Source organism: Mauremys mutica, chromosome 6 (genome assembly GCF_020497125.1).
Source record: "Mauremys mutica isolate MM-2020 ecotype Southern chromosome 6, ASM2049712v1, whole genome shotgun sequence".
NCBI classification, from domain to species: Eukaryota; Metazoa; Chordata; order Testudines; family Geoemydidae; genus Mauremys; species Mauremys mutica.
Window position 1 is genome coordinate 99491046 of NC_059077.1, and position 27970 is coordinate 99519015.

A 27970-nucleotide genomic window follows, 5' to 3' on the forward strand; every position below is an offset into this window, starting at 1 on the left:
ATTGAAAACAGAATATTTCCTTCAGCTGTTTTTTTTTAATTGGTTTGTCAGGGGCTTGTTAGTTTTACAAATTGTTGGCTCTGATTATTATTTATTATCCAACCAAATGGAATGTTTTGTGAATATTGCCATCCACAAAATGGCTGTATTCTCTAAGAATCGTGTGGCTGTACAACTGCAGCTGCTGTTATACTATATAATTATTGGCACAGGAAAGATAGTCTCTGCTAGGTGTTTATAAGCCTGTTAAAATATATTAAAGATCTTTTATTTTAGCTCTGTTATTTTGTGTGTCTGTGCATGCACATGTGTGCACATTATTTATCATCATTCTGAAAGTCCTTTATTTGTTTTCCAACCTTGCCAACAGCATCTGATGGAAAACCATAGGCAGAGGCACACATTGTTACTATAACTGACCTAAGGCCTGTCTTGCTATCGTATAAATGGAGTGGGTTTTTTACCTTTCTCTACATCGTTTTGATGATATCTAATGGTCTGTAATGGACTGCAGGCATTTGAAATGAGAAGCTGGTGTACTTCAGGACAGAGCTAGATCGTTCCACAATGAAACTAAAGATTGCCATGACTGTCAGCTGCTCTTTCTCCCCCCTAAAAGAATCCCCTCTAGGTTTTAACTTGACAAATTTAGCACATAAAGTCTACACTGCCTTGTCTATGCTAGACTTTTAGAACATATTAGTTACACATTCTAACAACGCACCCTTAAATCCTAGGCTGGACAAAGTTAAAGGGGTCAGTTGATTTGCCCAACGAGTCGGGGGAGTCTGTAGCAGAACCAGGAATTGAAGCCACATCTCCTGAGTCCCAGTCTACTGATGAATGACCAGTGGATCCTTTGGGATGAAAGGGGGTGTATACGTGACATTACTTAGTACAAAATCTGACCGGTGGAAATCAGAAATGTTTTCACTGGGAGATGAATACAGCTCATAGTGTTACTGGATCCATTCTCAAGAAAAGGCTAAATTCCTTTTTCCTTTTTCATTCAGACCAAGCCACGTCTCCAGCGAGGCGGGAGCTCTGCATCTCTCCACAACAGTCTAATGAGAAACAGCATCTTTCAGCTTATGATTCACACACTCGACCCACTTGCCGAAGGTATCCCAATAATTTTTTTTCTTTCTCTGATGTATAAAACAAAACAAAAAAAGATTTTCCCCTTTACTCACAAAAATGTTGTTTGTACCTGAAGTACTTTCTCTTTGGTTTTGGTTTGCTCGTTTTTGTTTTTTTTGTTTTTTGCAATCTCCGAGAGAGGGCTTGCACTCTAATGCCACAGAATATACAGTCCCATGAAGGATTGTGACATATAGGGATTGCTTTCACTGTGATACCAGTAATAATCATGACTGTCTGGTGGATGCACTGTAAGTACTAATTCTCTCTCTCTCTCTCTCTCTCTCTGTCTAGTTTGGGCTTGAACAGAGTTCATGTTGGGCAAGGATGTAAAAATTAGAAAGATGTTTTTACTGCTACTTGTGTGGGATGTCAATTTTCTCTTCCTGGCTTTGATGTCAGTATATAACAGGGAAGCTAAACATGGAGCTAACTTGTAATATGGAATGCAGGCTACATTGAGATATTGCAATCTTGGCTTTGGATGGATATTCACTGAGACCAGATAGAATGTGATTCTCCACAATCAACTCAGAGCCATTATTGATCTGAAACCCACTCCCCCCACCCCATCCACCCCATCTTTCTCTCACACACACACTCACACACACACCTCTCTCTGTCTCTCTCTTTCTCTCTTTCTCTCTCTCTCTCTCTCTCACACACACACACAGACACACACACACACTTTTGCTGATATTATCAAAGTGCTGAGTAATGTGTTCACTATGTGATCCTCTAGATGGAAAACATAACTGTATATTGGTTTGGTTTGATCTGAGTATCACCTTGTCCACCACTCCCTTCAGGTGGATTTCCAAAAATCCAAACCCAGGTATTTATTTGTGAAGTGTGTGTTCCGATTACATGACTTTTCCCTGCTGCAATAAGGTATGTCTTCTGCAATCATGTGTTTTTCAAAGTTATAATTCCTCCTAAAAGATGTGAATGGCTCAAATGGTCCTAAATCTCTAAGAATATCAAAAGCCCTGGTCACTTCCAAACTTGAGTGATTATAAAATATATGAAGCACCCTAATACATTTAAATTACTCTTCATAGTACATACCAAGAAATCAGATTTCACTGGGTATGTTTTTAAATTGCAAGCATTTTTCACACAATAAAAAACAAACAAAATAAACACAGCTCTGCATCACTTTAAAGCAGTAAATCTCCCTTTCCATTTCACTCTCCAGACGAGCAAGTTAACACTTATTATGCAAAATGAAAGTGTCATATTTTTAGCTCCTCTGTTATCTACACCATTAATTCTGCACTCAGAAAGGTTTATAGTACAAATCCAAACCCTTTGTTGCTTTAATCTGCCAAAAAAAAATATGGCTATCATTTTTGTTAGAATTATACCATTATCACAAGGACACTAAGAACACAAAACACATATCCACCTGAAAGCAGCCTCCACTGCTTTTGGTCTTACAGAAGCCCTGTGGTTTCTCTCTATTGATGCAATTGAGGCTGCACTTCTCCATTTAATAGCTGCTGCATTATGCAACTGCCAAAATCTGCCCCTTTAAGTAGCATAGAGTCAGTCACAAACTGTGCCTAGTCCTATTACCATACCTAGTAAACTAGGAAACATATTGGGGCAACCCACTTGAAATCCTTCATCTGAATAACCATACAAGAGGATAGATATGAATCTATTAATGTCAAAGCAAACAGATATTCTCAATGTTGCAACTCCTTTCCCAATCCCAACTCAGTTCCCATCTCCACCTACCGGTGAGGCAGACCTTCCATCATCCAGAAGCTTGATATATCACCAGCACAGCATGTAAATGCTTTTTTTTTCCCCAAAAAAACCCTCCATTTTTCTCTCCCATCCTTAAAGAAAAGTTTGTAGGTCCCTAGCTCCATCTGTGCTACTGCACACTCCGGTTTAACTATTCCAATCACATCACGTGCTAGAGTATACAGAAATTCAAAGTGGAGGCACTTGGGCCTAGACACAAATGGGATTCCTGAACTCATTTTTAAAGGTAGGAGTTACTAGAGTTTACGTAGAGGATTGCTGCAGAAAAACGGATTAGGGAGAGTCAGTCAACAGGGGAGGGGCCTTAGTGAGAGACTGAAGACCAAAGGAAAATTGGAAGGTTCTGGTGGAAGAGGGAATCACATGAACTTAATCTTAACTGAACCCCAATACAGGCCTCAATAAAGATTCAGAAGTAAGATTAATGATCAGCCAGTTTTTATTTATCTAGAACCTGTTTGCCTAGCCTAACATATTTCATATGTTTCTCAGGCCTAACTGACTCCTCTATATACCATTGTCCACGATTCTTCCCCATTGCAAGTCTTGCTCCATATAACATGTACCAAAGAGGAACTTAGGATCATCTCATTAGAATAGTCTCCGAAGGAGAGCTTTCTAAATCTATGTTCTAATTTGGGAGCTGTAGGTGCTGGGCTCTTTTAGAAATCAGATCATGTAATTACTGTAGCAAATAACTCAGTAATGTTTTGCTGTATATAGTAGTTAATCCATGTTAGTAAAATAAATATTTAGTCAATACTATTTAATACAGCGTTGCTTAGTGGTTATTGCATTCATCTTAAATTATATCCGAGGAAGCTTCCTTCAGTGTTCCATCATCTCTGTCACCTTTCCCATGTTTTCTTCCGTGCCTTCATGTCCATCCTGGCATGACTTTACTTTACAAATTGGAATTGAACAATCTCTTGGCTTCTAACTGGATTTCTTAGAAAGTCTAGCCACGTTTTTGTTTCATTTAACAGACGCACTGGGCTAAATTTTCAAAAAGTAGAAACCTACTTGCACATGCAAAAATGTCTGTGAACTGCATGCCTACATTTGCATATGTAATTACTGTGATAGACCACACTAATTTAATGTATAGATCACTAGTTAGGCACCATTATGACTATCTGCATGTGCAAATATCAAACTCCCATTGACTTCAATAGGACAAGGATTTTAACCCTGATTTGCCCATAAATATAGTAATGACTGTTAGGCTGGTCTAGGAAAAGCATGTGAAAATAACTATCTGATTTCATATTCTGTTGCTATGGCTTACCAAGTTTATGTTCAAACATCTTCAGAGAGAGACTTCAGTCTCAGGGCTTCAGATCTTCTGCATTCCAAGAGGTTTGTAAAGCAGACACATGGAGAGTTCTACAGATCTTTACTAAACCTTCTACAACATTGACACTCTGGGATTGGAAAATCAAGTCATGTTTTTAATTTTTTTTCTAGCTCATATATTAACATCGGTAATAAAAATTCTACACTTGTAATTCAATAAGCAATGTGTAGAAAATGGATGTGCCAGAAAATAATCTAGCTCATTCTCCCAGACCTGATGGCTTTGTAAGGCTACCAAGAATGAAAAGAAGTCAGCAGATATGGGTCTGAATGCACACATAGAGTTGGTCTGTTAAGTAAAAAAGTTAGTTTGATCTATGTGACCTAATATTTGCCTTGGCACCTAATGTACTTAAGTGAAAATAGTTAATAGTATTCACACTTGAATAATTCACTTGTCAAGCCACCACTATTACCTATTCAGACACTTAAAACTTCATTTCTTATGGGAAGAAAACAAGAAATAAATTGCAATTATGTTAAAAAAATAACAAAAGCAATTTTTACTCACCGCAAAATATACATGAATTATTAGTCACGACCACATGATTCTGTTGATGTGATCCTGTCCTTCCTCTCCCCATTTCCCTCCTGTTTGTTCTCACCTTTGCTTGTTGTGTCGTGTCTGAATTCTAGATTGTAAGGTCTTTTGGGGCAGGAATTTTTTCCGACTCTTTGTTTTGCAAACTGCTTAACACACGTGGGTTTGATACAAATATTAATAATAATTAATGACAGCTACTCATGTCTGTGGGAGCTGTTGCATGCTCTGCACTTTTGAAAATCAGGTAGGTTTCCACATATGGATTTAAAAGCCTAATTTAGGCTTCTGCTTTTGAAAATCTTGGCCATAGTGTAGATGTTCACTACTATCAATTTAACCAGTCTGACTGGCAAATGTATAGGACTTTCATTAGCTAGAAATGATCTCTGCATATCAATTGAAATTGCATCACTAAAACAAAATCAATGTGGCATTGGGTTTTTTTCCATTTTTATTTTATTATAGCAATAATGACCTTGCAGCAGGACATTTCCTGGGGATTAAGATTAATGATTGGCTGTGCTTCAGACCATCAACTATTCCCAGCCAGTCATTAATCTCCAGGAAATGTCCTGTGCCAAATTCATTACTGCTTAAGTGCTGACCTTGCAACCCTTTCTCACTCGATAGTCCTGGTGAAGTCAGATGAATTACTTCTATCAATATTACTCATGACAACAAGGGCTGCAGGATCAGACTCAGTGTACTGACTCATGTATAATTAGGTCCTGATCCAAAGGCCACTGAAGTCAGTGGAAAGATTCCTATTGATTTTAATGGACTTTGGATCAGGGCCTTACAGCTGGGAAGCTGCAGAAAATCCCTCAATTTATTTTTATTAGGAGCAACTTATAGGTCTGTGAATATCCCACCCTTCCTCTTCTCCTCTGTGCTAGCTTCTCGGCAGTCTCTACAATTTCTTTCTTGTTCAAATACTGCTGTTAAATGGTCACAGTGATTACACAGGTCAAGCCATCTACCATATCTATCTATTTTGGGGGGTTTCTGTTGCGCCCATCATTGTAGTGTCTAGTGCTTCACAGGTTGATTGTCTTAATCTTCTGGACACCATACTACTATGGCTTAGTCATTATTCTAAGAGACTTGTTTTGTTTTTGTTATTTTGTTTTTTATGTTTGGAAATAAAAACCTGCGAAATCTCTTTTCAGGTTCTGTCTGCAAAGACCTTTCATGGTTTTTTTAATATACAAAAGGGCATTTCATTGTGCCTCTATCTTACCTTTCACACTTTGAACTTAGAAATACAGATCTCAGGCTAAAGTAACCTTAGGTATTTTAAATTCTGACCCTTCACCAATTTAACGCAGGGAAGCAGGGGTCTTCTTTGAACATCAAATTTAAAAAAATAGAAGAGAAGAGGTAAAAAGCACTAGACTGTATGAAAAAATCCAATAGGATTTAAAAGAGAATGTTATGTTTCTATAGAATTTTTAAATCAACCTATAGAATTCTATAACAAGGATACAATTCTCTATTAAATTCTATACATTGGTTTTAAAATTCTGTGGAAGGGATATCATCCTCTATTAAATCCCATAACATGCTTTGAATGATTTCAATAAATCTTACTGGTTTCATCTCTACTACATTCTATAGGTTATAAATGTGGATCCTTCAGATCTTTCAGTAAGAGCTAGCCTGCCTGCCTTATTTATTTTAACATCACAAAGTCTGTGCAGGCATTACATTTAGTAACACCCAAGAGTATAACCTCTACCATTCAAACTGTTTCTTTGAAAATTACCTCCATGAGCCAAAGAAAAGATCAGACAGAATGATTTATTTTTGTGTTCCTAATCCTTGCTCTTTTACCTCTCCTTCTTGAATTAATTCCACTGTAGCTACCTTGTGAGTTGGACATGTGAGGTATCCAGCAACTCACAGGATCAGACCCATGGTCATCATTTTAACCATCTGAAGATCTGTTGGACAAATCCTGATTGATGCACACTCAGCATTTGCAGAGACCTGCCAAAACACTGCAGCCTGCCCAGGCTTCACACCCACAGAGCAATATTGCATGCAGTCATGAGGTGGGAGGGGGGCCCTCCTCACCAACAGCCAGCATGCTGTCAGCAGCTGCTGCTCTCCATCCCTGGTAGTGGAATCCAAGACTCTCTTCTCCCCATGCTATGTATTGCTAGGGGGTTGCCAGGAAGTGACACTGCAGTGAAAAAATGCCACCCCCTGCATCCCTGAGCGTCAGCTAACTGACAGCAGGGGGTCTAAATTGGACAGACAGTGAGAGGACCAAGTGGTGTCCTCTTCCTGAGTACCAAATGACAGTTCTGAATGGCAGGAAACAGCCCATCAACCAACAAACAAATGCGTTCAGAGGCCAGAACCACAGACTCCTCCAATACCATTCCCACCACTTCTACCAGATAACATTTTGGGGACCACACATTCCTTCAGGCCCTCGTCTCCCTGTATAGGCTGCTCCTGTTTATTGCAACTCCAAAGCTGCAGTAGCTTCTGTAGGACATCTGCAGGGGAAACTTGGGGGCTGAAACCTGTGGAAGGCTTGTCAGGGTGGTGTGAAGCTTATCTCTGCTTTAGTGGGACCCACCCATTGAATGGATGAGTGGCTGCTGCATGGGTGAGAAGCTGCTCCATACTGTGCCCACCTGACCATTCCCAGGATCATTTAGGGTGGCTGTAGTTACTCTGAGGGAGTAAGGGGCCTGAGTGCCCATCAGGATTCAGCCCTCTTTGTCAGGCTAATGAAGAATATAAATTCCTACCCCACATCTTTATTTTCTTATTGGAAAAGGCAACCTTTTTAAACTGTTGTTCTGTCAAGGACTCTCACAACAAAAACAAAGAAGCACTTAGTGTAATTTTGGTGGCAGGCCAACTGCAAATGATACAGAATTGTTCATCATCAAATGCAGCCTAAATGATCCAGACATGTTCTAAAGGATATAAATGATTTATTATTTCTAATCAGCTCCACGTGGAAAAAGGAACCCCCATTAAAATGTGCATCAGCTGATCACAAGCAAACAACATGAGAATCAATGACCTTTACTGAATTTTTCTCTTATGAATGTCAAACCTCAGATTCTATACGGTTCTAGCCTTATCTGGAATGACACTTTTCTGGATTAGGAAAACCCAGGAAGATGTCGAAAGCAGTGTTGATGATGCAAACAGTCGTTCTAAATGAGTATGGAAGCAATGCCCTTGCCTGACACTAATGGGCATTATGTTATTGAGGGTACCATCTTTTTTGTGAGATCTCTCCTTTGTCAATAAAGATCACTGGCACATTTTAAAATTTATAGGGATGCTTGTCTCAATGGGAGCAGGGAAAGGAAATAGCTGCAAGGCTCACCCTGCAAATATTTCTCCCTACTTGTTGTGTTGAGGTGCCAGGTCTACCCTCCCAACCCCTACATAGAACAGGCTGTAGAACCTGTCCACCGTCTCACAGATACAGTGAGAGGCAGGACCATCTGTGCCAAGGCCCCATCCCTTATGGGCTCTGTGTCCTGACAGCTCTTCCTCCTACTCCCTGGCAATATACACCTCTACCTCGATATAACGCTCTCCTCGGGAGCCAAAAAATCTTACCACGTTATAGGTGAAACTGCGTTATATCGCACTTGCTTTGATCCACCGGAGTGCGCAGACCCGCCCCCCCCCCCCACAGAGCACTGCTTTACTGCGTTATATCCGAATTTGTGTTATATAGGGTCGTGTTATATCGAGGTCGAGGTGTAGCTGTATTGCAACCATGCAGCTGTGGTTTCTCCTACTGGTGGCTGTCCAAAGGGCTCCACTCAAAGAGGGATTTCAGTCACGGTGTGGAGGCTCCAGAAAGTTAATATAACTTGAGGATATATTAATTTTCCCAAAGAATCTTTGCAGGGCTGTTGGCCGCCCACTCATTTCCATTTGTTAACACTCACGAATCCCCAGACTAACAAAGTGTTCTGCTTGGGGTCTGGACAGTAGGAAGAACTCTGCTAGACAGATGGCTGACTCCCCTGTTGCCATGTGAGAAAGGTGTGACCCATACACAGAGGAGACTCTCTGCCTAAAAAATCCTGGGGCACAGTTGCACCCAGTGTCTTGCCCAAATTCACAGATTTATATCTTGCATCTATCCAGTTGGATGGTTACTGTTTTCTTCTATACTCCACCTCCAAAATATCCTATTATATAATGTACTGATGCTGAAAAGGCTGTGATTTATTATATTTGCTTTTTTTTTCACCACAAAGGTGCCTGCATTTTATTAGTAAGAGAATTAATGGCTACATATATGTAAAACTGAGCTGAAGAGAAATATTCACAGAGTGAACCTTGCAGATATTTCCTTCCCCTGCTCCCATTGAGACAAGCATCCCTATAACTTGTCCCAGGGATCTTTATTGACAAAGGAGAGATCTCACTGAGTTGAGGATTCTGTCATTCCTTTGCAAAGATCTGGAGCGATCCCTAGCATCTAAAGCAAAGAAGCCAATGCAGCAAAATGCCCTACTTTCAGTGTTTTTCTAGACCAAACACAGAAACTTCATGACTTTTCAGGAAAGCAAAGGAGAATGAGATTCTAGACATTTTTCTTTAATGGGGAATTATTGGAAATTTTTGCCTCTAGAAATAATATGTTACTGGTTTAGAATTTCAGCCACTTTAAAAAAAAAAAACCTTTTCAGTTCACCTTAAACTTAAAAAAAAAACCCATTTAAGACTATGTGAAAGATGTTTGTTGTTAGCTTAGCCAAAAGGTGAGCAACAACATAGCAAAAACAGAGATCTTGGATTGTGTGCAATTAAATGCAAATGTGTTTGGCTAGCTACAGATGGTATTTTAGATAGCCCTGTTAATATCTATCATAAAGCAGAGAAAGAAACAAGCTAAATAGCTCTTCTCCTCAGGGAATCTCAAAGCATTACTTTGGATTTCAAAGCCAAAGATAATAGAAAATTGAATTTCCAGCTTTCCCTGTGGTACATATCAGAAATAAATCTAATTTTGATAGCTGGAGAGTTTGAACTTTCTGCAAAGATATGTGCATTTGGTACAAGGCAAATGATATTTTAGAATAGTGCAGAGATTTTTGTTTTTGAGTAATATTTTGAGTTGATTTATCAATTTGCATTTGAGGGCTTTAGTTTTGTTCTGTTTTTTTTTAAGTGTTTATGAAATAAAATAGAATGTCAAAAAGTGTCATTGATTCCTTGGTTTATTTAGCATAAAAGCAGGAGCCACATGGATGATATCTCTTCAGGATGTTGGGGTCTGATCCTGTTTCTATTGAATACAATGATGATGCTCCCTTTGACTTCAATTTGAGCAGGATCACATCTGCAAGCTCTGCATCCAGGAATAATGGGTTTGTACTTTGTGACATGACACAAGAAGTAGAAGGTGTGATAAAAGAAAAAGAGGATGAGCCTATTGTCTTCAGTATCCTTAAATACTTCTACTTAAATGTGTTAATGAGATGACATTGGCATCATCAATGCAAGAAAAGCTGTACTTTTACAATTACTATTTATTATTTGTACTGCAATAGCACCTTCAAGTTTTAGTCATGGACCAGTGCCCCATATGGTGATGCTGTACAAACAGAGTAGAAAAGTCTAAGTTTTGCAAAAAACATCATGGAAGCTTGAAAGTCTAATAAGAATTTAGGCTTCTGTACCAATACTTTTCTTCTCTGTTTTTGAGTACTTCAGCAAATATCAGAAAGGGAAAAAAAAGATCTTTTTGTTAAAAAAAAATGTTCCCTTTTCTTCTGCATGCTGTAGTCATAACATATTCTGTGTCATACAGCAATATCAGAGTCATTGTGATTATGCCATCTGAGACAGATGAAACAGACAATGAATAAACTATGAAAGACTTGCAAGGTTTATGGAATATGTAAAAGATGGGGAGTGGGATCAAATTTGGTGTGAGATTGAACAAACAAGAAATTCTTTCAAAATAACTCTTTCCCCTTTAAATTCCAGAATGCCTGATATCCTTTTATTAGTAGATTATATAGACTTTTTCATTACCTCTATTTTTCAATGTACAAAAGTATTATCTTTCATTAAATCCCTGCTAGAGGTTTAGAACTCTCATTTTGCACCTGTGCTCTGTTAATCTTCTCTGCTAGAGCTTTAGCATTTTTTCAACTGTGGTGGGTCTTTGTTCTAAATCTAACATCTTTGATGAGACCAAATCCAACTTTGATTCAAATTTAGATAGAATAGCTGCTAGAATTGTGTCTAATAAAACTTTTGAAGTGGCCTCTATTACCATTTGTTTAGGGGTAGATCTCTGATCAGCTAATTAAATTGCCTCAAAAGAAATAATGGCTAGCAGAGGCTGCAAAAGGGATTGGGAAGAGAGAGAGAACCTAATCCCTTTTGTTGTCATGATATGAATTTTTCTATCACTCCTCCCGATCTGACCTTCTGTCTTCTTTTAGGAGACATAAATGAAAAGCAAAGAAGACTCCATAAAGCATTTAAAAAATTTTAAAAAAACAAATTAGAATTTATAATTAAGGATTTAAGTGAGAAAAAATCCTCAAAATAGGAAAACTATATAGTGAGCTGTGCTGGGAAATCCACCTCAGAATATAACCAAGGAGAAGTTGACTATTATGAATACACAAATCTTGATTACCAATCCATAAACAATGTGGCAAAGATAAAAAATAGTTCTCCGCTTCCTTAAAGTCACCTCCAAATATACAGTTAATCAAAATGCAGTTACACACTTCTTTAAAAAAAATGTAGGATATTGACAAACACAAAAATTTCCATTCAGGACTCTGACTTTTTGCAAAACTCTTTAAATTTCATGTGCCAAACCTACCACCTTCTCACTATAGGACAATGCAATCAAAACAAAATTATCAAACTAAATTGTTTAAAGTTGTTCAGAAAATACATTCCAGGCTTTTTACAGATCTCTCAATAGATCTTAGCCTTTATTCTCAGTCTTCTCAGTCACAGAGCTATATTCATCTTAGTTATACTGACATAAACCTGATTCTCCACTCCATTAAGCCTTGTCTAGACTAGAAGAAAAGATTCTTTTGAGTTAGCTCAATTGAAAGAGTTTACCTCAATTGAAAATCCCAGTTAAGACCAATATAGACACAGTTTAATAGCTTTAGCTTGATTTTTAGCAGGTCAAGTTAGAAGTTAGGCAAGGCCCAAGCCAGTGGGGCTACTTAGGTGCTTAAAGTTACTTGATGAATCGGCGCCTTAGAGCACAGAGCCTAAGGCCTGGTATACACACAGATTTTACACCAGTATAACTATTTTGGTTAGAGGTGTGATTTCCCCCTTCTTCCCTCACTCAAAAAAATAGTTATACTGGTATAATCCCTGGTCTGGATGCAATTACACCAGTATAAAGGTGCCTTCCACTGGTATAGCTTTTTCTTCTCCCATTCCAGTATAGTTGAAATGGTACTTTTGTGTGAGGACAAGGCCTAAGAGCTATAAATGAACATAGAGTAGACCTCTCGTATCTGTAGGGTCAGGGGAATGGAATTCCCTTCCACAGCTCAGGGAGCACCAGCAGAGCTCTGTCAATGCTACCATAGCCCACTGCTGTGCCTACAACCCCTGTCTCTCAACCCCTTCCATATACATGAGGTAGCTTCGCTGTTAGATCTGTGTTGTCACTGACCCTCCAGCCCTTCCATGTTGCACAGCTCTGCAGCAAACAGGTGATGCTGAACCTCTTATGTTAGTTCTCTATGGCAGACTTTTTGCACAGTTGAATAACACCAAGACAGTACAGAGAACCTCTTTGACTTTGAGTGGACCAGAATGATAAGATAATAAATAAACATTCTTGTATTTAGGCATATTAGGTCTTCTCTTTTTCCATGGCTAGCTTTAAGCCACATACAGTCAAGGGGGCACAGGAGAATAAGCATAAGTTACCAATGGCAGGTACTTGCTATTTATTGTGAAGGGCAGTCAGCTGCTTGCTGATTCCCACATATTGGAGTTGTGGATATATCCTGTTGTATGAAAAATCTCTTCAGTCTGTAATATAAGACTGCATTTCATTTTCTAAGGAGTATTTATTAATTATTTGTGAAATGTTTGCCTTTGGGCCATAATTCTCAATATCAGCAGGGAGGCCCAGAATCTGGAGATGAACATTTTTCAGAAATGTTATGTTCTCCAGGAAGTAGAGTCACAAATGTTTCAGGGACTAGAGATCCATTAACTGCACACTTATTTCAACTTCACTAGCTGAGTCAGGTACCATTTTCCCCATCATGTATCCATTTTCTTTTCTACATTTTCCTTTCACCACCTGCTTTCTTCCTTCCATTTCAGAATGTTGTGGTGCACATAGTTCAATATTTTGGTTCAAAGGTTGATTCTTCTGGAAGGAAAATTAAGGATAGATCTGTGTTAATGATACTGCCAGGTGTTACTCTGAGCAGATCAGTAGTGACTACAGGACTCTGGGAATGAGGGTGAAGCAGTCAGTGGTGCAGGTGGTATTTTTTGTCCTTTCTGTCAGTTGAGGGTAGGAACTAGGCAGAGACAGATGCAACATGGAGATGAACGCAAGGCTGCATAGATGGTGTTGACAGGAGGGCATTGGCTTCTTTGAGCCTGGGATGCCATTCTATCAAGGAGGACTGCTGGGAAATGATGGAGGTCCACCTGATGAAAAAGGGGAACAACACCTTCAGACACTAACTCACCAACCTAGTGAGGAGGGCTTTAAACTAAGTTCAAAGGGGGCAGGTTACAAAAGTCCACAGGTAAGTATAAAAAATGGTGACCTTGACAGAGGGCTGGAAGTTTTGGGGAAAATGGAAAATTACAATAGGGTCATAGGATGTCTATACACAAAAGGGGAATAAATAGAAAGAACTGCAAGTCTTAGTACACAAGGAAAATTATGACTTAATTGGCATCACAGAGACTTGGTGGGATAAATCTCATGACTGGAATATGGGTATGGAGGTATAGCTTGTTCAGGAAGGACAGCCAGGGAAAATAGGAAGGAGGTGCTGCATTGTACATCATGAATGCATACACTTGTTTTGGTGTCTAAAAGGGGGTGAGAGGCAGACCAGTTCAAAGTCTCTGGGTAAAGATAAAAGGGAGGAAAATATGGGCAAAATGATGGTAGAGGATCTAATATAGACCACCAAATCAGGAGGATAAGATGGATGAAGCATTTCTAGAACAAATAACAGAAATACCCAAAACACAAGACCTGACAAGTAATGGGGGACTTTAACTATCCAGATATCTGTTGGAAAAAGTAATACGGCAAAACACAAATTGTCCAAAAAGTTCTTTGAATCTGTTGAGGACAACGTCTTGTTTCAGAGTGTGGAAAAAGTAACCAAGGTCAGCCATTTTAGACTTGTTTCTAACTAACAGGGAAGAATTGGTTGCAAATCTGACAGAGGAAGGCAACTTAGGTGAAAGTGATCGTGAAATGATAGATGATGTGATTCTAAGGAAAGGGAGGAGTCAGAGCATCAGAATAAAGACAATAGACTTTAAAAAAGAAGACTTTAACAAACTCTGAGAACTGTTAGGTAAAGTTCCATGGAAGAAAATCTGAGGGAAAAAGGAATTAGGAGAGCTTGGCTGTTTCTCAGAGACAGTATTTAAGGCACAAGAGCAAACCATCCTGATGCAAAGGAAAGATAGGCAGATTACTAAGAGGTCAGTATAGCTGCATCAGGTGTTCTTTAATTACCTGAAAATCAAAAAGGAATCCTACAAAAGATGGAAATGTGGAAAAAATTCTAAAGAGGAGTACAAAAGAATAGCACAAGCATATATGGAGAAAATCTAAAAGACTAAGGGCTAGTCTACACTAGATGTGTTATAGCGTTGCAGTGCACCGCTGTAACACATCTGATGAAGATGCTCTATGCCAATGGGAGAGCGCTCTCCCATCAGCATAATAAAACCACCTTCACAAGAGGCAGTAGCTACATCAGTGAGAGCTTATCATAGTGCTGTCCACACTGACGCTTAAGTTGATGTAATTTATGTCACTCAGGGTGGTGGCGTATTCACACCCCTGAGTGACATAAATTATACCAACATAACCTGTAGCATAGACAAGCCCTAAGGCACAAAATCAGTTTAATCTAGCAAAGAACATAGAAGGCAATAAGAGGAAATTCTATTAATTCATTAGGAGCAAGAGAAAGATGAAGAGTGTAGGTGCACTACGTAGTGGGGAAGAAGAGCCAAGAAGGCTGAAGTGTTTATTATATACTCTGCTTCAGTCTTCACTAAGAAAGTTAATTGTGACCAGATGCTTAACACAATTAGTATAATAACAAGAGAAAAGGAACACAAGCCAAAATAAGGAAAGAATTGGTTAAAGAATATTTAGATAAATTGGGTGTATTCAGGTCAGCATGGCCTGACAAAATTCACCCTAGGATATTTTAGGAGCTAGCTGAAGCAATCTCTGACCCTTCTGTGGTTCTCTTTGCGAACTCATGGAGTATGGGTGAAGTTCCAGACAACTGGAGAAGGGCAAACTTAGTACCTATCTTTAAAAAAGGGAACAAAAAATACCCAAGGAATTATAGACTAGTCAGCCTAAATTCAATACCTGGAAAGATACTGAAACAAGTTGTTAAGCAATCAGTTTGTAAGTTCCTAGAGGCTACTAGGGTCATATGTAATAGCCAATGTGATGGGTTTGGTTACAAAGATCCCCTTGGGACTGTCACCTGATGTGCTGAAATTACCTCTGACAATCCTTGGGACAAATCATGCCAAATCAACCTAATTTCCTCATTTGACAGGGTTACTGGCCTACTAGGTAGGGGGGAAGCAGTAGAAATGATTTATCTTGATTTTAATAAAGCTTTTGACACAGTCCCACATGACATTCTCATAAGCAAACTAAGGAAATGTGATCTAGTATAAAGTGGGTACATAACTGATTGGAAAATTGTACTTATAAAGTAGCTATCAATGGTTTGCTGTCAAATTTGGAGGACATATCTAGTAGGGTCCTGGAGGGGGTCTGTCCTGGGTCTGGTATATTCAGTATTTTCATTAATGACTTGGATAACAGAGTGGAGAATATGCTTAAAATCCGCAGATGACACCAGGCTGGGACAGGTTGTCAGCACTTTGCAGAACAGGATTAGAAGTCAAAGGGATCTTGGCAAATTGAAGAATTGGTCTGAAATCACCAAGATGTAATTCAATAGGGATCAGTGCAAAGTACTTCACTTAGGAAAGAAATATCACAAGCACAAGGATAAAGCAGGGAATAACTGACTAGCCAGTAGCACTGGTGAAAAGGATCTGGGGGTTATAGTGGATCACAAATTGGTAATAGGCCAACAATGTGATGCATTTGTGAAAAAGGCTAATATCATTCAGGGTGTATTAACAGGAGTGTCAAGACACAAGACATGGGAGGTCATTGTCATACTCTACTTGGCACTGGTGAGGCCTCAGCTTCAGTACTGTGTCCAGTTTTGGGCATCAAACTTTAAGAAAGATGTTGACATATTAGAGAAAGTCCAGAGACAAGCAACAAAAATGATAAAAAGTTTAGAAAACCTGACCTATAAGAAAAGATTGAAAAAATTGATTATGTTTAATCTGGAGAAAAGAAGACTGAGGGAGCAACTGATAATAGTCTTCAAATATACTAAGGGCTGTTATAAGGAGGATGGTGATCAATTGTTCCCCATGTCCACTAAAGTTAGGACAAGAAGTAATCTTTTTAATCTATAGCAAGGGAGATTTAGGTTAGATATTAGGAAAAATTTTCCAACTGTTAGGATAGATAAGTACTGGAGTAAGTTACCAAGGGAGGCTGCAAAATCCCTGTCATTGGAGATTTTTAAGAACAGGTTAGACAAACATCGGTCAGGGATGAGCTAGGTATACTTGCTTCAGTGTGCTGGGGTGGGGAAAGAGATGGTTGGTGACCTCTTGAAGTCCCTTCCAAACCTACATTTCTATTGTTCTTTATCTATATCTGTAATTGTGTATATTTATCTATGATGCCAATCCTACAAACACTTATGTACATGCTTTATTTTATTCATAGGTGTAGTCCCTTTGAAGAAGTCCTGTGAGTAAAGTTAAGTGTATGCATAAGTGTTTTCAGGCTACATTTTTATGTTGTACTCATCACCATGAGATCTGAGTGTAGGGTGACCAGATATCAAGTGCGAAAAATCAGGACAGGGTGTGGGGCGGTAATGGGAGCCTATATAAGAAAAAGACCCAAAAATTGGGACTGTCCCTATAAAATCGGAACATCTGGTCACCCTATCTGAGTGCCTAAGACTCCTCTGTAGAATTTGGTTCTGAGGCAGATAGGGTATACTGAGACAGGAGATGTTGTCTTTTGGCCTTAGTCTTGGCTAGTTATAGAATGAAATATTTTATCCAACTGGTATTGATAATGAGCTCCAAATTAACATTATCCACAGACAACAGGATTTAAAAAATCAGATGAACACAAAGCAGCACTCCCTACCATATTGAAAGGAGCTTTCACAAATCTGATTGTATCCCTAACAGATAATGTATACATTAGAGAGATAAAATACCCATGTTACATATGAGACAAACCATCCAATTCTACAGGCTGTAAACCACAGGCAGAATTTCTACCCACACATACAAACATATCCACTGCCACCACATCTAGACCCTAATGTCCACACAGCCAAAGAATTAGATACCAGAAATGTCAAATATATTGCCACTTTCACTGTGTAGCAATGGAGGTTTTCAGCTTCTCTGATTTTTAAAATATTCAAGATAAGGTAACCCTGCAACCTTCAGTGGTTACTCTTCAAAAATTTTCTAATTGCTTTAGATTTAGGTTAATTTAATAATAAGGTTAGCTCTATGTTTGTTGTTTACCCTAAATATTCCCTGAAATATATATAGGAAGTATACAATGCAAAATTTAGCAAATTATTAAAACAACTACTGTGTATTCTTTTTGTTTGAAAAATAATAAATACTGAAGTTTTGTGAGTTTGGCCTGACATTTTCCTTGAAAAGGGTAAGTGTCAATAATATTTACCTTATAGCAAGTTTGACAGTATTGACTTTTTAAAATAGTTTATTTTATGTAGCATTACAGGATACTTTGGGCCAAACTCACTGCTGGCATAAATGAGTACAGTGTCAGTGAGCATTTCACTATTATAACAGTGGTAAATGTGGCCTTCAAATTCTGGGCTCAAGCCTTTCATTCCATAAAAGCTTATGCAAAGTACCAGAGCATCCAAAACTCAATCTGTCAACACAGAGCCTGGGTGCATTTTACATGGAATATGGCATTGAACAAATGAACAATGAGTTATGTTATTCAAAATTATTACTGTACTATTGACTGAGTAATTATATGGTTCTTTCTGTCTTAGGTGCAATTCTACAATGAAATATATAGAATTGCTTCCCATGAGATCTTAGCTGCCAACTCCCTGAGTTTGCTGAAGTCTGCCTTCTTGAAATCCATAGTCTTTATTTTGCTGTTCTCCCTCCTACCATTCCTTAAAATCATGAACTCTACCATTTCATAATCGCTTTTACCAAAGCTGCCTCTCCTTTCAAAATCTCAACCAGTTCCTCCCTATTTGTCAAAATCAAATCTAGAACAGCCTCTCCCCAGTAGCTTTCTCCACCTTCTGAAATAAAAAATTGTCTCAAATACATTCCAAGAATTTGTTGGATAATCTGTGCCAGCTGTGTTGTTTTCTCAACATATGTCTGGGTAGTTGATGTCCCCCATTAGCACCAAGTCCTGTGGTTTAGATGATTTTGTTAGTTACTTAAAAAAAGCCTCATCCACCTCTTCCTCCTGGTTAGGTGGTCTGTAGTAGACCCCTAGCATGACATCGCCCTTGTTTTTACCCCTTTTATCCTTACCCAGAGACTTTCAACAAGCCTGTGTCCTATTTCCACCTACCATTTCCATCTCAACCTCAGTCCAAGTAGATACATTTTTAATGTATAAGGTAACAAACACTTCCTCCCTTTTTTCCCTGGCTGTCCTTCCTGAGCAAGCTGTACCCTTCTACACCAATATTCCAGTCATGCAGATTATCTCACCAAGTCTCTGTGATGCCAACTATGTCATAGTTGTGTTTATTTACTAGCATTTTGAGTTCTTTCTGCTTATTCCCTATACTTCTCGCATTAGTATACAGACATCTAAGATACTGATTTGATCCCTCCCCGCCAGTTCTGTCTTGTCTCACCTTTATCCCTGCTACAACAGCCCATACTCCTCCCAAATTCCAACCCTTTTCTCAGATCTCCATGTTTTTTACTTACCTGTGGGCTTTGGTCACCTGCCCCCTTCAAACCTAATTTAAAGCCCTCTTCACAAGGTTAGCCAGTCTATATCCAAGTATGCTGTTCCCCTTCCTTGATAGGTTGAAGTGGTGGCTGCCATCCTCCCAGGCTTGAGGGTACATGGCTTCTCCTCCTTCACCTTTTGGGGTGATTCCTCATTGCTGTTGCCAGGGCAGCATAACAGTTTTCCATCACTATGGTGGGTGGGTTGGGAGTAGGAGTGGAGCACTGCCTGCCATAGGCGCTGACTCTGTGGGTGCTCTGGGGCTGGAGCAAGCATGCGGAAAAATTAGTGGATGCTCTGCACCCACTGGCAGCCAAACTCCTCCCTCCTTGCCTCCTTCTCCCTCCACCCCCAAGCACACCGCTCTTCCCCCTCCCTCCCAGCTTCCCCCCCCCTGCCTAACAGCTGTTTGGCGGCACTTAGGACTTTCTGGGAGGGAGCGGGAGAAGCAGGGATGGAGCGTGCTTGGCAGAGGAGGTGGAGAAGAGGCAGGGCAGGGATGGGGACTTGGAGAAAGGGGAGAATGGGGGGGAAGGGGTGGGGCTGGAGTGGGAAAAGGCAGACTAGGGCAGGGACTTTGGGGAAGGGGTGGAATGGAGGTGGGAAGGGGGCAGGGCTGGGATGGGAAAACGCAGGGTGGGGTGGGGTGGGGACTTTGGGGGAGGGGTGGAGTGAGGGCAGTGCAGGGGCAGGAAGAGGTGGGGCAAGGTTGGGAGGTGGGCATGGGGGGGGTCAAGCACCCACCGGGCAGAGGGGAAGTCGGCAGCTGTGCTGCCTGCTGCCAAAAGTAACCAGCAGCCTGGGTCCTCTCTGTGACAGAGCCATATCCTTCTCCCCCAGTGGTGTGACAGCAATCTTCTGTAGCTGGATAGCTTCCTCAGCCTTGGATGTCTCCATATGAATACTCTAGAGGAATTCCTGATGGGCACGGATGCTCCTCAGCCTAGCCACCTTCTCCTGTAGCTCTCCCACCTGCTTCCTGGGAGATTCCACCAGCAGGCACTTTTCACACTTGATGGTCCCCCCAACCTAACTTTCTCAGAGTGGGAAATGCAGGCCACAGTTTCTGCAAATCCACACCAGGATCTGTGTAGAGGCATCCATGGTTAGGTTGTCTGTCTCGATACAGGCGTAGGTGGAGGAGACTGGAGCAGTGTTGGCACTGGCGATGTGTCCCTTCCTAATCATAGTAGTTATATTATGACTCCCGCCCACAAGATCCTTCTCAAATTCCCCTATTTGTGATCCCGTTTGCTAGCTCCCCTTGGTCACTTAGCCTCTGGCTTTTAAGGTCTTCTCTCCTAGGTCAGCCCTATCCCCTTGTTAATCACACAGGGGAGGGTGATCACAAGGCTGATTGAGGCTGATCAAAGATGATCCAGGGAACAAAGGCTCAGACAATCCCCAGACACAGAATCCCAACCAGCTCTAATCATAAACAGCAGTAAGAATAATTTTTTTCACAATATTTCGTTTCTGACTGAAATCAGGAGGTTCAAAGAGCCTCCAAAAATAAATAAATGGTAGTAGAATTCAGTTTGAATTTTGGATGAACATTTGTATAGGTCCCTATTGTATGCAAACCAGTTCACTCCCTCCCTTAAAACATCTTTCAATGGCAAGATGATAAAAATGAAAGATCTATTACAATGGGAAGATTTCAAATGAACCCCAAAGGTCAGATGCACTCCAGGGCTTGTGCAACAGAAGCTGTCACATTCCAAGATATGAGACACTGGTGGCAGTAAGACAGCCTAGTTTTTGCACAATAGGTGCAAAATATGTACTCAGTAAAATCTACCTGTTGGAAGGTTTATATCAGGTTAATATTAATGTGAAATATTTTAACAACAAATTTGTATATATAGATTTTGGTGCCCAATTTTTGGCACCCAAGTCTGAAAATTTTGGACTAAATCTTCAGAAAGTAGGCTCAATCTGAGGAGGGAATCTCAAAGTTAGTTATATCATATCACATCCTATATTGTCTGTTTACTGGATTTTAATCCCCAGATATTTCAGTGGTCTGTGTCATGCTCTATTCACCGTGACCCATCACTGCTGCAATTCCCATGCAAGAGCTGTAGTCTTGGAAATGCCTGCATCCATGGAACTCCAAAGATGACATACCAAATGGCAAAGTGTGACAGAATGGACATTGCTAACATTTTTACTCTCATTTTTGTTGTATCCATTTAGCACCCAATTCTTTTACCTATACTGCTATTGACTAGCACATACTCACCCAAGTAGTCTTATTCAAGTTAATGGGATAACTCACATCAGTAAGTACAGTGGACTGTAAAATAGTGCAGTGTGCAGTGCGCTCACTACCCTCTTGGTTGTGCGAAGCATGAGCAGGACTATAAAAGCTTTGGGGAATGTATTCTCACCTGCAAGGTCTGAGTTTCCCAGGCAGTAGTTTTTCTAACAATGTGAGACTTACACGATTTTTAATCCTTTTAGTCTGAAATTACTGGTCTTGGCAGCACACCCACGATATCTAAACTCCAGGAACACAACCAGTGCTGGCATCATGCATTCTTATTGTGCATATGTCTTCCTTCCTTTGTATTGCCTCTTGTGCCCTTCTACTGTGATTTTGCTTTCTTCTGCCTGGGTATCTGAGTCTATGTTCTTCACCCTTCCTTTGTTGGAAATCTCCTCTGTGTCTCATCCCATTCCCAGCAGGTCCCCTGTCTTACACTAGTGCCTTTCCACACTATTGTTTTGTCAGTTTCCCAACCTCTCTTGGGTAGATGACTTCTTTCCCACAGTGCTGTATTCCCTTCCTATCCCCTACTCCATTTGCCCCCGCCCCCACTGGCCCCTTCTTTCCTGATTACTATATCCATCCCCTTATCTGCTATCTTGTTCCCATGCATCTACTTCCTGGTCCCATTTCACTGCTCCTCTTTCCTTTAGGGCCTCCTTTCACTCTTCTCTCTGTCAAGAACCTCCACTGGCTTCTCTCCCAAGTCTTCAGTGCATCTGATCCCAGGGGAACTGGGACAGACATCAGGGAGAGCAAGTTTAAAAGAGGAAGAACTGTTAAAATTTGAACCCTGTAGTTAAGATAACCAGAGTTCTAACTAAAACAATGTATCCAGTCCTGAGCTCCCTACTCAGGGAAAGTCCACGCTGAAGTCAGTGGGAGTTTTGTCTGGGTAAGGAATTCAGGTGCTAAATCATCACCGTATTTTTTTTTTAGGGTTAAAACCAGCATGTACAGACTAGAACTTCCTTTGTTATAGAAAGTTCTTCTTCGAGTGATTGCTCCTATGCATTCCAGTTAGGTGTGTGCGCGCCGCGTGCACGTTTGTCGGAAGATTTTTACCCTAGCAACACTCGGTGGGTCAGCTGGGCGCCCCCTGGAGTGGCGCCGCTATGGTGCAGGATATATACCCCTGCCGACCCATCCGCCCCTCAGTTCCTTCTTACCGCCCGTGTCGGTCGTTGGAGCAGTGGAGCGCGGCTTAGCTGACCTCCACTTCCCTAGCTACTCGTAGTTTCTCTCGTTAAGTATATAGTTCAGATGTTTATAGTTGTAGTTATTTGTTTGTAGTATAGTATAGTGTATTTATTTCACAGGGGTTCTGGGTTTATCCCCATCCCCTCACCCGGTGCCGGGTCCGATGCCCGGTCCACAGGGTTTTATAATGCTCGGCCGGCCACAAGCCGATGCCAACAAGAGATCCTCTCCTAAGTGCCTCGAGGGATCTCACCTCACAGATAAGTGCCGCATTTGTGAGGCCTTTAATCCGAGAACAAAGGGAAGCGGGACTTTCGTCTCAAACAGCTCCTGAGGGAGGCAGCTCTTGCTCCTCCGCTCTCGGCGCCGAGCCCTGGTTAGTCTTCCAGGAGCGCTCCCTCGGCACCGGATCGCCGGTACCACCAAGGCCTCTCGGCACCGGCCGTCGCTGGCTTCCACTCGGCATGGATCCCTCTCCTGGAGGATGACGAGGCACAATATCCTTGCTGCGTCCGAGCCGCCTGCTCCACAGCCGAGCACTATGCTCAGTCGGATCGCCCGGCACCGATGTCCGCCGTGGCACCGACAATATCCGCACCATTAACTCCAGCCAGGCAAGAGCCGTCGAGTCCGGTGCTGGAATGCTCCCCGGTACGAACCGTAGTCGAGCTCGCTATGAAGCTGCGTCCGAGCCGCCGGCTCCACAGTCGAGCGCTATGCTCAGTTGAATCGCCCGGCACCGATGTCCGCCGCGGCACCGACAATATCCGCACCATTAACTCCGGCCAGGCAAGAGCCGTCGAGTCCGGTGCTGGAAAGCTCCCCGGTAAAGACCGTGGTCGAACTCGCTATGAAGCTGCGTCCGAGCCATCTGCTCCGCGGCCAAGCGCTATGCTCAGTCGGATCGCCCAGCACCGATGTCTGCCGCGGCACCAACAATATCCTCACCGTTAACTCCGGCCAGGCAAGAGCCGTCGAGTCCGGTGCTGGAAAGCTCCCCGGTATGGACCGTGGTCGAGCTCGCTATTAGCTGCGTCTGAGATGCCTGCTCCACAGCCCGAGCGCTCTACTACGTCGCACTGCCCGGCACCGGTTCCTGCTGCGGCACCGACAGTATCAGCACCGTAGACTCCGGCCACGCAAGAGCCGTCGAGTCCAGCACCTGAACGCTCCCCGGTGTGAGCTATTGTCGAGCTCACTATTCCCTCCACGCCGGAAACATTTCCACAGCGAGGGAGTTGATGGCAAGGGCAGAGCCTGCGCGGCTTTAACCCCCGGCACCGCCAGTGTGGGTTATATTGTCTATCGGCGAGCCTGTCTTGCTCACGCCACTCGGCATCGGCACCGCAGAGCGGCACCGTTCACGATCGCGGTCCCACAGACGTTCTCGGTCCCGTCACCGATCGAGGTCCCGACGCCGCTCGCAGTCTCAGCACCGTTCTCCATTTCGGTACCAGTAGTACTCGCGGCACCGGTCAGCATCCCGTTCGCCGGCCCGGTACACTCAGCACCGATCCAGCTCCCGGCACCACCCCAGGCACCGGGACTCCCGTCGCCACTCCTGATCATCGAGCCTCGCGCTCTCGGTCGACCGCCTGGCACAGCTCTGGTGGCAGGTCCCGTTCTCGGTACCGGTATGTCTCCCGGTACCGATCCCCGGTGCCGCGTCGAGCGACGTCAGTTAGAGAGGGAGACTCTACCGAGGGCTTTCAGCTCCTCCAGGGCCATCCAGCCACGCATCAGTGTTGCCCCGTGCGGACACTTCATATGCGCAGTACTTGGTTTTCCGATGTGCCCTCCAGAGTCTTCCAGGAGACCTATCAGTGGTCATTCTAGTCACCTTGGGCATACTACCACGCCAGAGGCATACCGGTGGTCCCATCTCGCTCCGTTCCGTCGGAGCTCTGGGTGCCAGAGGCGACAATTAGCCGTTCCCCTCCGACCGGTACAGAGGAAGCCCCGGTTCAGCCACTGGGCTCCCAGATCCCACCGGATCAGGAGGTCGTCCAGGAGCGCGAGCCCACACAGGACCCGCTTGTCCCTGGCCTTTCTTCTTCCTCCTCCCCAGATGAGGCAGGGGCAGGAACATACTCCTCGGGCCCTCCTCTGATCGAAATGCAAGTACATGGTATCCTCCAGGGGGTACGAGTACCTATATGTACATCTCCCCCCCCCTGCTCCCTTGTCGTCCAGTCCCTCAATGGGATGGAACGCCATGGCCAACAGGCACCAGCCCCTAAATCCAAGGAGGCTAAGCGAATGGTCTTACTGGGCCGTAAGATGTACTCGGCGGGAGCCCTGCAACTTTGTGTAGCAAACTAGCAATCCCTGCTTAGCCGCTACTATGGGTGGCGGTGGGCAAATTTACAGAGTCGGTTCTTCAGAACTCCCATCAAGAGTTCGATGCCCTGGAACAAAGGAAGAAGCTGGTGAGGGCTTCCCTCAGGTCTCGTTGGATGCAGCTGACTCCGCTGCCACGACTCTGGCCTCGGGTGTTGCCACGAGGCGCATTTCATGACTCCAGTTATCGAGCCTTCCCTCGCAGCTGCTGCACACTATACAGGACTTGCCCTTCAATGGCAAAGGCCTGTTCTCTGAAAAAAACTGGCCCTAGGCTGCAAAGCCTAAAGGGCAGCAGGGTCACTTTGCACTCTCTCTCTCGGCATGCACACACTGGTGCTTCAACGCCGACCTTTCCATCCCCAGCCTCACTGCTCTTACCCTGCGACTAGACAAAGACAGGACTTTGCCAGCAGGAGTCGCTTACGCGGTCGTAGGCGTCAATCAGGACCCCAAAGGAGCCAAAATTGCGGTCCTTCTAACCACAATGGGGAAAAAAAAAAGCCTACCCATCCTTGTCCCTCTTAGGGACCCCTCTCACGAGCGATTCCTCTTGCAAGAGGTGCGGACGCTCCTCTTCATCGGAGCTATACAGGACGTATCTAAGGACGAAACCTAATCCCCTAGGCGAAGGGAGTTCTCAGACCTATCCTAGACCTGCGGGACCCCAACAAGTTCACGATGTCCCGAAGACTGGAATGCCGCCCTCGATATGAAGGGCGCGTATTTTCACATCGCCATTTCTCTTCCACTCAGAAGGTACCCCCGGTTTGGGGCCTACCGTCGTTTCCAGTATACGGCCCTCCCGGTTGGCCTCTATACAGCCCAAGTGTATTCAAAGTGCAGGGCTGTAGTCGCCGCCTCTCTTCGCCACCGTCGGATACACGTTCTCCGTATCTAGACGATTGGCTCATTCGAGGGCCCACCGGGCCCAAGTTACCAGTCATGTGGGCATCGACATGGACCTATTCCTGTGTCTAGGCCTGATGATCAATAGAATAATCCACTCTGATTCCCACACAGGGAATAGAATTCATTGGGGCCATCCTGGACTCCAGTCTCGCCAGAGCCTGCTTACCTCAGCCTCGGTTTCAGGCGATGGTAACAATTGTACAAGGTCTACAGACCTTCCCGACAACTTTGGCTCGCACTTGCCTAGGTTTTCCTGAGTCACATGGCTGTCTGCACGTTTGTTTCCAAACATGCCAGGCTTCGCTTCCGTCCACTTCAATCGTGGCTCACCTTGGTGTACCACCCGGGCAGAGATAGCATACTCATGGTCGTCTCGTTCCCCCTGAGCATCCTAGGCTCCCTCGACCGGGAGTCAGCGCCCTCCCTGGTGTATCCAGGCATGCTGTCCCATTCACCCCTCGGGGTCCCTCATGACAGACACCCCATCTCTCGGCTGGGTGCTCACCTGGGTCAGTTTCGCACTCACGGCCTTCGGTCGGCTCAAGAGCTGGCCTTGCACATCGATTTCCCAGAGCTGAGAGCAGTCTGCCTTGTATGCCAGGCATTTCAGCTGGCGGATCACCTCAGCAGATCCTTCCTGTCTCACAAGTGGTCGTTTCCTCCGGACATTATCCATTCCGTTTTTCGGAAGTGGGACTTTCCCCGCGTAGCCCTCTTCGCTCTCGCGACAACGAAAAGAGAGAGAAGTTCTCTTCATTCCAAGGCCTCTCCCTGGGCTCGATCTTGGAGGTGTTTTCTGATGCCGTGGATGAGTCATCAGCTGTACGTTTTTCCACCGTTCCGGCTGGTTCACAGGATCCTGCTGTAACTCCGCAGGGACAGAGCGCACCTGATCATGATTGCTCCAGCGTGACCCAGGCAGCACTGGTACACCAGGTTGCTACCCCTGTTGGTAGCCAACCCTATTCCCCTTCCTCTTTGCCCAGACCCCATAGCGCGGGATCACAGTAAGCTTCACCACCCGGACTTGTAATCCCTGCACCTCACAGCATGGCTGCTGCGTGGCGGAACCGATCCGAGTTACATTGTTCAGCCTCGGTTCTACAGGATTCTCCTGGGTGGTAGGAAATCTTCCACTCGGTTAACGTATCTGGCAGAGTGGAAGCGTTTCTCCTGCTGCTATGTAACGCACAATGTTTCTCCCGCCGAGGTCCCGATCCATTCCGTCTTGGTCTACCTCTGGTCTCTCAAACAGCAGCACCGGGCGCGGTCCTCCTTAAGGGTACACTTGGCAGCCATCTCTCCCTTCCACCCAGCGGAGAGTGGCCACTCCGTATTCTTACACCTTGTGGTTTATAGGTTCCTCAAGGGTTTGGAGCGTTATACCCCCCCAGTTGGCCCCCACCAAAACCTGGGTCTTCAACCTGGTTCTAACCAGTTTTATGATTGCCCCATTCGGGCCACTGACAACATGCTCACTGACACCTGTCCTGGAAGACAGTTTTCCTTGTAGCCTTTCTATCGGCCAGACGAGTCTCCGAGCTTCAGGCTCTCACGATAGACCCACGGTATACTGTGTTCCTCAAGGACAAGGGCAGTTGTTACCACGTCCGACCTTCCCCCCTAAGGTGGTGTCGGCCTTTCATATCAACCAGGATATCTTCCTTCCGGTCTTCTTTCCGAAGCCACACTCATCGCAAGGAGAGCAACAATTGCCCTCCCTAGACGTCCATAGGGCGTCCGCAATCTATATCGAGCTGACAAAGCCCTTTCGTAACGCCCCCAAACCTTTGTCGTACCGGCATACCGGACGAAGGGCATACCTGTCTCCTCCTAGAGGATTTCATCTTCAATGTCGTTGTGCATCCGCACCTCCTGTGTTTTGGCCCATGTTCCATAGAACCACCTTACTGCACATTCCACCAGGGCTCAGGCTTCTCTGCTGCCTTCCTGGCTCACATACCCTTTCATCCACTTGCATCTGAAGAAGTGGGTATTCACCCACAAAAGCTCATGCTGCAAAACGTCTGTTAGTCTATAAGGTGCCACAGGATTCTTTGCTGTTCATACCCTTTCAGGGGTTGTGTCG

At 43.5% G+C, this 27970-nt stretch overlaps 1 protein-coding gene across 2 annotated transcripts in view; it reads left to right on the forward strand.

Annotated features, from left to right (window-relative positions):
• SLC24A2 (solute carrier family 24 member 2) overlaps positions 1–27970 on the forward strand; it is a 204641-nt gene that overhangs the window by 113467 nt on the left and 63204 nt on the right. For both annotated transcript variants that reach the window (XM_045020327.1, XM_045020328.1), the window contains one exon: positions 1014–1122. In XM_045020327.1, the coding sequence (XP_044876262.1) occupies positions 1014–1122 (109 nt within the window). The remainder of the gene's footprint in view (positions 1–1013; positions 1123–27970) is intronic.